Source organism: Dermacentor silvarum, chromosome 2 (assembly GCF_013339745.2).
Source record: "Dermacentor silvarum isolate Dsil-2018 chromosome 2, BIME_Dsil_1.4, whole genome shotgun sequence".
Taxonomy (NCBI): domain Eukaryota; kingdom Metazoa; phylum Arthropoda; class Arachnida; order Ixodida; family Ixodidae; genus Dermacentor; species Dermacentor silvarum.
In genome coordinates, this window is record NC_051155.1 from 116,391,138 (window position 1) to 116,402,104 (window position 10,967).

General features: G+C 47.8%; 1 protein-coding gene across 1 annotated transcript; it reads left to right on the plus strand.

Moving 5' to 3' along the window:
• Window positions 1–1,757: 1,757 nt before the first annotated feature.
• On the plus strand, window positions 1,758–9,552 carry LOC119440306 (acetylcholinesterase). Its single transcript, XM_049661539.1, has 3 exons — window positions 1,758–1,857; window positions 2,394–3,863; window positions 9,279–9,552. Coding segments are annotated over exons 1-3 (1,614 nt in total). The 5' UTR covers window positions 1,758–1,855; the 3' UTR covers window positions 9,421–9,552.
• The last annotated feature ends 1,415 nt before the right edge of the window (window positions 9,553–10,967 follow it).

Sequence of the window (10,967 nt, forward strand, 5' to 3'; positions counted from 1 at the left end):
AAAAGCCGGCGTCTGTAGCAGCGAACCGGTACCTCAATTCCCATTAGCTGCAACACCACGTCACGAGCGCGCCTCGACGAAGCAGAGTGGGCGAATCGGAACACCTGCTGCAGTGATAGAGCATCAGGTGTTGCGGGGGGGAGGGGGGAAAGAGGGAATCACGGCGGCGCCATGTCACCAGTGCGCCTCGACGGAACAGAAACGGCGACGGGCGAGACGGGTTGTCGTCGGCGAGGCAGTCGCGTGGCGCGCGCGTGTGGCTCTCGCGTGTGGCTCTCGGAAGCCGGTGCGGAGTCAGTATCTCTCTCCCACCCCCAGTCGGTTTAGATGCTGCGCACGGCTGCCGGCCTTGGTGGCCATTGCTGCGTCCTCGGTCTCTCGTCGTGCAGGACGTCGGTACCATGCACCGTCCTCATTTTCTCAGTAATATTGTCCGAATGATTCCGGTCTGCAGGATACAAGCTAACGTAGAAACTGTGCAAAAAATAAGCCGCAGCAATTCAATCGCAAAACTTGTTAGCATACCGCGCAGCAAAACTCGAAATCACTATTTCCAGGGCAAAACTCAAAGGACAGCTCAGCGGCGTTCAGTTCGACATAATTGCTTTCGCATTCACAACTCATCAAACGTACTTAGGTGTCCTAGAATTTATTAGAAGAATAGCTGGAAGTCACTAAGTCTGCAAAAAATAGAAGTGCGAACTTTACAAATCCGTAACTCAGCATCAAAAACCAACATCGCATTTCTATAAACTGCATACGTTGGAGTATCTAAATTTGATGTAGGAATTTACGAGTTACGTGAATCGGTTACAATGTTTGAAAAGGTTTTGCAAATTGCGTATTCACAAGTTAGTGGTGTAATTTAGGGGAGCATATGATATCGTTTTGTCCGCTTTCAATGTATTATTAGGTGCAGTTTATAAAATTTAACAGTGGTTGTAGGAGGCCAGCCGGCCTCCTACAACCACTGATGCCTCCGAGCTCTCCTATCGAGCAAGTTGGAATTTATCTCATGGGCCCCTTTCCCCGCTCATCGAAAGGGAACCGTTGGATCATCGTATGTGGCGACCACCTGACCCGATACTGCGAGACAGCTCCTTTGCCATCTGCCACCGCCAGTCAAGTTTCCTTTTTTCTGTTGCATTCGTTCATTCTCCGTCACGGCGCTCCTTGAGTCATCATCAGCGACCGCGGCCGCCAGTTTACTGCAGGTGTCGTAGAAGAGCTTCTTCGATTGTGCACTTCTAGCTTACGCCACTCGATTGGCGCTGGTCGACTGGCCCTTACGCCACACACTGGTGAACATGTTGACCAGGTACGTCGCATCGGTCAACGAAGCGAGCTTTTGATTGGACTATTTTATAGACGTCGAGCATGCACATCCACCATATACAAAAGTCTTGACGTCACGCGAAAAGCCATTGGCATGAAAACGCATTGCTACAGAAATGCGGCCCTTGGATGACACATCCAAAGTGATTTTTTGTTGCATTTTCATGGAAGAAATTCTAGTAACGATCAGCCACGTGTTCAATGTTGCGGCGAGCATCCGGTTCACTTGCGGTGTTGTTCGACAACACTTGCCAAGTCAGAGCAGAAAATGAGGTGGCCTATCATCGGGAAAATAACAAACAGGAATAAAAAAAAGTGTTTCGTTTTATAGTGTTTATTTGAGCAGATATTACTGAAGCTTTCGGAAACGAAACGTCTGCAATGTACTCACGTGAAGCAGCCTGACGCACAGTTTGTGTCGCCGGAAGCGAAAGGGCGATGTAGTATAGAGCTCGCACTCGGCTCGCACCTGCAAGGACTGAACCTTAAGTGAAAAAGCGTCGGGACGTTTCTCTGTATAATGTGAGTTAGGATTTTATTACTGTATATTATGCAGATGGTCGCTCTGCGACATAGATTTGGCAAGCATACTGTAATAACAAGGCGCGTAAAATAAATAACAAGGCGCGAAAATTACATTTAAGGGTTGGGATATTTTCTGTGCGGAGACGGCAGAAACCACACCAGAGCCGGCTTTCGAAAACGTTGTGCTCATAGGCTTTGTCAATATTGTATTTTACTCTTATGTTGGGAAAACAAAAGAAGGTGTCGGTGGGTGTTTTTGTCAAGCAGCTTCATTTATTGAGCTTTGCAGTTGCTAAGGGTAGCGTGAGTCATACGTAGTGATCTTATATATCCATGCATTTCAGTATACCGTTCGCTACACACAGCTTGCTTGTCACCGTAGCAGCGCAATACCATACCACTTTTTAGAACAAAGCGACAGACGTGGCGAGAATTTTCATCGCGCCTGAGGAACGTTTCAGTTGCACCTTTGTGTTAGTTTTCAACTAGGGACCTCAGGTTGTACAATGCATGCTATTTTTATGTCTTCGCAGGAAAGACTCAGCCAAGAACCCGCTAGTTGCAATGAAATTGTCAGTGGTGCCTCTCGTTCTCTCATTTGCCTGCGCTACGAGCACTGTGATCGTCTCGACAAGCGAGGGTCGCCTTCGAGGTCGGAACTCGACAATACTCGACAAAGAAATCCAAGTATTTCTGGGCATTCCGTACGCTAAGCCACCTGTGGGTAATCTGCGGTTCAATAAACCTCAGGCGCCCGAGCCGTGGCACGGAGTGTACGATGCAACAAGCGCCAAGGACTCCTGCATGCAACCTGCATTTCTCGAGGTTTTCGACATACCGACAGCGCTTTCCGAGGATTGCCTTTACGTGAATGTTTGGACTCCGTTAGCTACAGCCCGGCAGCGATTCCCCGTTCTAGTGTGGTTTCACGGTGGCAGGTTTCAGGTGGGGTCGGCCTACGAACCAAGGTATAACGGCTCTGCCTTGGCAGCGCTCAATGATGTGGTGGTCGTCTCTTGCAACTTTCGACAGTTTATACTGGGCTTCCTGGATTTGAGTCATACAACGGCTCCCGGTAACTTGGCGCTGTGGGACCAACTGGCCGCCTTGCAGTGGGTGAAGCGAAACATACGAGTGTTCGGAGGAGACCCGGGTAGGGTCACGGTCTTCGGTGAAAGCTCCGGTGCCATGTTGCTTCACGGCCACGTTTTGTCACCGCACAGTCGCGGGCTTTTCCACAGGGTCTTCCTTATGAGCGGGACTATGAGCACCGACTCATGCATGCACTCCTCGTCCGAGAGCATCGCTGCAATCAACACCATCTCCAAGGCCGTCAGCTGCGGCACGTACGATGGGTCAACCAATCCTGACGAAGTGCTCGATTGCCTCCGAAACCAACCCGCTCAAGATCTCTGCGCAGTGAAATCAGTGATAACGCGACCGACATTTGAGAACGAGTTCATACCGTGCCGACCTTCGCTTGCCATGGAGGAAGGATACTTCGATCCCTACGATGCGATGATCAGTGTCACAGCTAATGAGGGAGCTTTCATTTTCCATCGCCTCTCCGACAAAGGGCTTCTTAAAGACGACTTGAATTCTTATGAATCGGAAAGATTTAGAGCTTCTTTGCAAAGCCTTGTCGGCGTTTTCTTTAGGGGGAGAGCCTTTTCCGTTGCCATGGACTACATGAACAAGGTTCACATCGATGACAAAGTTGCACTGAGGAACATGGTGGCGGACATGCTGGGTAACCACTTTTTCTACTGCCCGACAAGAGTCTTCGCAGAAAAATATTCTGCTAAGGGCAATAACGTATATGCTATGGTTTTCGGGCATCGTTCCGAGAAATCGCAGCTGCCAGAGTGGTTTGGTGCGACACATCTGGAAGAGGTGCCTTTCGTGTTTGGTATTCCGTTCCTGAATCAGGCTAATTACACGGACAGGGACAGGGAATTCAGCGCAGACACCATGAAAATGCTGGCATCATTCGCTCGAAGTGGGTATGTTTGTTATTTGCGCTTCTTTGTTTCTAAAATGAATCCGCATACTATAATTCCGATCCTAGCGGCCACGATTCGAGCAGTCCCTCATTCGATTCGAAGTGTTCTCATTTCAGTGTGCGTTAACATGTGGAAGTGTCCTGAAGGACTCAGGAGCTGCGAGCACTAACACAGTTAGCGTAGCCATTGTCAGTGTCTTCAAAACATGTATATATCCTTACATATCTATGTAAGCGCACATGAAAAACCTACAATGTTTCATCCCTGCTTATGGGATGCTATCGATGATCCGGAAAGACTCAACACAGGACACCGGAGAGATTATCCTTGCGTTCAGAATATACAATGACTACAGAATGAGAGGGACTATTACAAAAATTGTGTATCCAAGGATTCCAAGCTAGCCGTTCCCAGTGTCACTCTTCCGTAGAGTGAACATACAAGCAGGGAACAATTTCACATATTTTCTACTGTTATTTGCGCGTGGCGCTTAAGGGAACGGGGTAGGGCAAAATTTCATAAAAAATCATTTTTGTTTTTGTTACAGATTTGGAATCCCCAGTTTTTTCTGAACAATGCTGACTGGATCATTTACGCGTGCGCGATTTATTTACCCGGAAAATGACCTTTTCCATAGCCTAAGTGGTGTCCGGCCACGCCAACTTTTACACATATACGTGATCTGTACCTCTCCAGTGTTTAAAAAAACTCACAAAGAAAATGCAGGCTTTCTCTGGGTTTAGCGGAATGGTTATTACTCGTCTGGCAGCCGCAAGAGCTGCCTGACTTTCCATTTTACAGCGAAAACTGTATATGGCTAAGCGAAACGAAAAACCATTGGCCACATGTTTCGATAAAGGTCTTTAGTGGCAGCGCCGTTAGTGACGTTGTTCTCTGCTTCGTACCCAAACGCGCGCGCCATTGGCAGCGCCGTTAGTGACGTCGTTCTTTGCGTCGTACCTAAGCACTCGCAATGTCCCGGCGAACGCGTTCCCGCCATTGCCACGTTGACGCTGCTCTGCCCGTAACGCCGCCTCCTCGGTACAGTGTACTAGAAGGGGGCAGTGGGCTTACTCAGCCGCTCCGCTGACGCAGTCAGCGTCGCATCCAAGAGGTGGCGCCACTGGCAACTTCAATGGTAGCTTTGCTTGCAGAAGCTTTGATTTTCCTTGTGTTTCTGTCGGTTTCAGTTCGAAGCAGTTCACACTCTTATTTGTTTTTAATTTTGGCATACTTGAGAGTCTTTACATATCTTCAGCAAGCACTATATTTGTTTAGGCCACATGATATTTGCCATAATAGTACCTTGTGGAAAAGAAAGACGGCAACTCTCGGGCAATTTGCTGCCTATCCTAATTCTTAGACCTTTTGTGCAAAGAGGCCGTCGCTGACGGATTTTGCTTATGCGGAAGGGGCCTTCGAATTTTCCGAATTATCGGGCAATCGTAAAAAAAAATTGAAAATGGTTTCATGCCGTGTCGGCCTAATGTAAAATTTTGTAAGACAGAAAGCAGTGCGCGCATACTTCCCAGCTGGGCTCAAAAAATAAAGAAAAAAATCAGGCATGCTAACCAGGTTTGTGCCTTTGCATATCCAAAATGAATTTGTATATATGACTTAAATATTTCATTGTTCCACTTTAGTTGTTCCATGCTTCACAGTAGCATTCTGCGTTTATTATGAACCATCATTACGCCGGCACACATTTGTTAAATCAAATCAGGTTTATTTTTCCCATAAAGAAATGGAGGGAGGCCTGAACAAAAAGTGAAAACTAGTTCACTTGACAAAGGCTCAGGCCTATGCTTATGTACAGCAATATAAGGGTAAGCAAAATGAAGTTAACAGGGCTGTTGCTGACACAAAGCTTTTATTTGCAATAATTAAGTACAGCAAGCCATTCATGCACTTCAACTCTTGTGCAACGGCTCAACTTCAGCTGTTTGACCCTCTGCCGCTTTCCTGCCTTGTCAAAGTTAATTCCTTTCACATAAAAATGCAGACGTGTGACAATGTAAAAACTCCTCATTTTAGCTGTGAGGATAAGAGCGTGCACATTGCAGCCAACTTCGAGGGAAAGCTTACTGTTAACAACTGCCAGCATATCCATAACGCTGTAAGAGTGTAGCTCACTCTGACAGAAGCATTCTGTGAAAAGATCCTCTAGCTTTTACACGAAGCCATACAGCTGATTGGAGGGATAATGGAGGCCTCCTCGGTCACAGAAGTTTGTTAGCCGGGCAAGTTGAAAACTTTCGCCTGGTGGCGTCATAGCACTCTTGGCATTTTGTGCTGGAATTGACAATACAATTCCGCGCAACATAGCCCGCAATGTGGTAAATGAGCCTCGAGTCGCTTCTGGCCACGGGCTGGTTGTGGTCGTTTGACACCCGCAGGCCCGTGCAATGCTAGGGTACCACGTTTTGTATGGCCTCTGTGGCAGTAGCGCTAGCTGCAGTTTGACTGCACTCATTTCTGTCACCTGATGCTTCGAGAGAGTCAACTTCCAGTAGGGAGGCCAGTGTACCTTCCTCGCAGTTTCCTTCGCTAACTGACCTAACTAGACCATAAAACGGAAAACGATTCACAGTGATCAGGAACTGCGTTGAAGTTGAGTACAAAACGTGGCTCGAAATGAAGCTCGCATACTGCGCTCGTGTCGTCCAGGGGCATGTCAGCTCTGTGGAGGTTCTTTTACCACTCTTTCCGCCTATTTTTATCCATCGGGACGCCAAACAAGGACAACTTCAGCCATCCTTCACATAAACATAGCCTGCTTGGCACCCAGGTACGTAACAGTGGTTTTGTCGATGCCTCGGCATGGCTCAGTTACTACAAGGCATACTAATCTCTTGCAGGCTATGTGCGAAAAAAACACTGAAGGAAAACACACACACACACACGCGACGACGTCCACAGAAAAGACAACGCAGCTCAGCAACTGCAACTAATATGATCGGGCACTGGGAAGCGCAGCCGTCGCACCCACGTTCATTGAAACCGACACCAGCGCCGCCGCTCGGGCTATCGGAGAAGCTCATATTGGCGACATTCGTGGAGCCGCCGCATCGCATGGCCTCCACTGGAGAGTAAGCCCACTGCCCCCTTCTAGTACACTGTATCCTCGGCTCGCCGTTGTCGCATGCGTTCGATATCTTGAGTTAGGTCGGCGTCGTGGTTAGCAGCATTCGCCTACCATGGGCGCTTGCGTTCCACTTCACGATTTCAACGTGGACGTCTCGTCGTAGCGGAAGTCAGAGTCCTGCTCGAGAAACTCCCGCCGAAAGCGGGCGTTGGTCCCGGCGAACGCGTTCCCGCGCCATTGCCACGTTGACGCTGCTCTGCCCGCCACGCCTCCTCCTCGGCTCGCCGTTGTCGCATGCGTTCGATATCTCGAGATAGCTCGGCGTCGTGGTTAGCAGCATCCTCCCGCCATTCGCGCTTCCGTTCCACTAGAAAAATAAACATGTAATTAATAATAATTGAGCAGCGCTTCAATACAGCGTCGGGATTAACACACTGCTAAACACCGGGGCCGCACGTTTCAGCTTCGCTGGTTAACCATCTGTACGGAGTGCTTGGGTGGTGATTTTTTTTGTCAGATTCTTAGACGCTGCCGGTATAACTTGAAGGCCAGTTATTTCAAAAGATCAATTTTTCCGACGTTTGACCCTTTTTTTCTGTAACCACAAAAGCTACAAGCATTAATTTTTCCTGCTGCCAAGACAACAAAAGGAGAGTCTACTGAACTAGAATAATGGAAGTTAATGCAGGCAATTTTGTCTGACACTTGTTTATTGTCTATGTTGGCTAAAGCAAACAAGAACTAAACTATATATAACAATAATTCCAGTTCAGTAACAAAAAAAAAATACAAATAGCTGAGTACGATGATAGCAACATGAATCCTTTAGGCATATCAGGTGCTGAGAAAAGGGTCACATATATAGGCTAAATACATGGGAAATATAGGGCTTAACCCTCTCCCGTAAGTACCAAGTGTTAGATAAGCCTCATTGGTATGCATCTCGTAAGCGCGCGTGGTGCTTAACGGCGCAAGCGACCGTTCCTGACGCCATACAAAAAAAAAAAAAAAACGTTGCAGTGACGTTTTGTTTCGTGAACGCACGTGACGCGCAAGCATATGCGTGCTATAGTTCACACGAAGCTATTGACCTTCGGTGTGCCTAGACGTCTATAATCTGTCCATGTCGCAGATTGCTTTCAAGATAGGGCCTCACGCAGCATCCCCTGGTTCCTTGCGTGCGACGAAAGACGGCGCATTTCCTCACCGCTTTCCTCCTTTGCGCGCACGATGATTGAGCCGCCAACGTCAGCTCACGGTCACACGATTACACTCGCACATACAGCATACGGCACGCGGGGACGATGTTATCACACGACGAATCCTGTACGTCCATAGCGCATACAGAACCCGTAGCACCTGCTAGCGGAGATCAACTCAGCGCGCTTCCGCCAACCCTCATCCTGCGCGACGCTTTGCCACTTTCCTCCTTCCCCGCTACGCTGAACGCCACTTAGACGTTCCTCTAGGTGTCCTTGCTTTGCCGCACTGCTCAGTGCGGCAGAGCAACAATTCTCTTCTCCACTTCAACGATTCTCTTCTCCACTTCTAGGCAACTTATTCTCCGGCGCTCGCTTTCCTCGCGGAACATAATTTCGTTGATTTGAGAGACTGGGCATGTACGCCTGCGCGTAAAAGAAAGTGTGCCACGACTGTAATTGGGATGTTGCTGGTCACCGAGCCCGCCGAAGTAGGGGATGCGTACACAAAACGAACAAATATTGCTTATAGCTCATCGGATTCAGTCATCAGTAGCCCGCAGTACGAAACGAAGAGTGAATTCTCACTTGCAGTTTGCGGAAACCACCAGTGTAATCGGTTGATGACAAATGAAAAAAGAAAGAAGGTACGACTGTTGGGGTGTAACTACGTTCCTGAATGTGCGGTTTCGATCTCTAAACGCGTATTTTGAGGCAGATAGACACAGAAGACTAAGTGATGCTACTTTGTGCAGTGAGGGCGATAGGTTATAGATTGTATAGAAGAAAAGTAGAGCGTTTATAGACTGGATGATAAACTTGCGTGAAGAAGTAAAGTAGCGGAGACACGTTCCCGGCACAGTCGTCCGACATGTCCTTCGTGATTTGGTATGAGATCTGGCTATTACGAAAGAACGCAACTAAACGTGTGATAGTGATCTTGTTGCGCATTTGCCTGGCTATCATCGAAGAATATTTTATGATCGTCGAATAAATATCGGCAGTTGAAATGTGGCCAAACTCGGCCAACAGATGAAATGAGTTGGGTGGAAACATCGACACTTTTTGGTTATCCAAAAACATGCTCGGTGACATGTGGTAATATAGGATTCTTTCCTGATCTTTTCACAGGAGGCCTACTTTACCTGACCGTAAGAACTGGCCCAAGTTCACACCTGAACATCCAGACTTTATGTGGCTTCAGGCAGGCAATTACACCATCGCAGAAGATTTCGCCTCAGCCGCCTGCGATCTGTGGAAACAATCACTCTGAAATTATTCTGGATGCGCGGACTACGCCGCCGAACACGCATAGTAACATCCTGAGGCCGAAACCAAAAACCGCATGGTAGTTTCAGGCGCTGATGTTTAGGAATATTATGTTTTCCTCATTAAGAAATTAAGAGTCCTTTCACCACTGTGAAGATGGACGCCAGCGAAGCTGTGACTATGGTGGGTCTGCTGCAGTGAATATTGCAATAGTGAATTTATATATTATCATTATTAATTATATTGAGCGTCTTTGGCATGTTCGTCAAAGAGCAAGGACGCCGGTGTCTTGTTTTCGCCCGACGATATGGCCAAGTAGTGCGTTTGCTGCTCCAAGTCCGCCCCATCGTCATAGACTACCCTATGAGAGACAGCGTTCATATGCGCGTCACAATGCACGACAGCGTCAAGATCCTGTGAGATCTCTTCCGCTCCTGCTCTCGGTGGCTCAAACCCATATATCGAACGCCGGTATGAGCCACACGTGATTACTTTCTTACCTTCCTTGTTTCTTTCTCTCTTTTTTATTTCTTTCTTGTCCCTGGCTCCTGCCCGCATATTCAATACGGGTCAGCGCCACGTGACATTATAGTTAATCGTGACGTAACTGACGAGTATAATTTTATTGATGTCCTGACCTATCAGTCATGTTAGTCATCCGTTTTGACACCTGTGCTACGGCACATCTGGTGGGAAACCGCCACGCACATGGAGCCAAACCACCACGCACATTAAGCTGAAGTGCTAATGATGATAGTTTTTTTCTACACGCGGGCACGATCCTTTTCGTATGACCCTTCACAGATTCGCTGTAAAGACCAAAGCGGTGGGGGGGGGGGGGGGGGGGGGGGAGTAGCCTCTGCCTCATCTGCACGTGCTGAATGCTGCATTTTGTAATCACGATGGAGGCTCCGCAATCTAGTCGGTATTTAAAGCTACCAAAAATAACAGCAGTCATAAAGATTTTATAAATAAAATATTGAACTACTAGTACAAGATCTTGGTGGCCATTGTGTTGTTACAAGCAGTTTAGCCGGGCAGACAAAGCCGGCAATCGTTCATCCTGAAGTGCCGGTTTCGGTATATGCAGTTTGGCACCACACGTCTGAGAGCCCACTGTCACTAGAAAACGCAAGAAGGCGTAGTATCGCTTTTCGTATGACCTGGGGATCTTCTGTAACCACCAGACGCTATGTGTACTTATGCTCACTAGTACAACTCGATGCGTCCAAGCGGAATTTGTCTGCAGAAAGCGAATCACTTGAACAAGCATGGTAGCAGTAGGGTATCTCGCTCACAAATATGTTAAAGTCGCACTTTTGCCCGAAAGGCGAAGCAGCAATTGCGACAGCAAATTAGTACAGAGCTATACGGAGTAAGGATAGTAGTTTTATCAGCTGTATAAACTTGGACACATTCGCTTACTAACTGAATTAACAAGCATGGTGTCAGCGCGCGCAAGCAAACATGAATAGATCCCACTCGACGACCGTAGACAACCGCTGTCAAAACGCTGGCGTGAGAGAGCGCAGCAGCAGCAGCGAGCGAATG

Excerpts from the sequence above, each read along its gene's own strand:
- LOC119440306 (XM_049661539.1), top strand. Across the intron at positions 3,864-9,278 it reads GCATCATTCGCTCGAAGTGG|GAGGCCTACTTTACCTGACC; the intron begins GTATGTTTGTTA and ends ATCTTTTCACAG.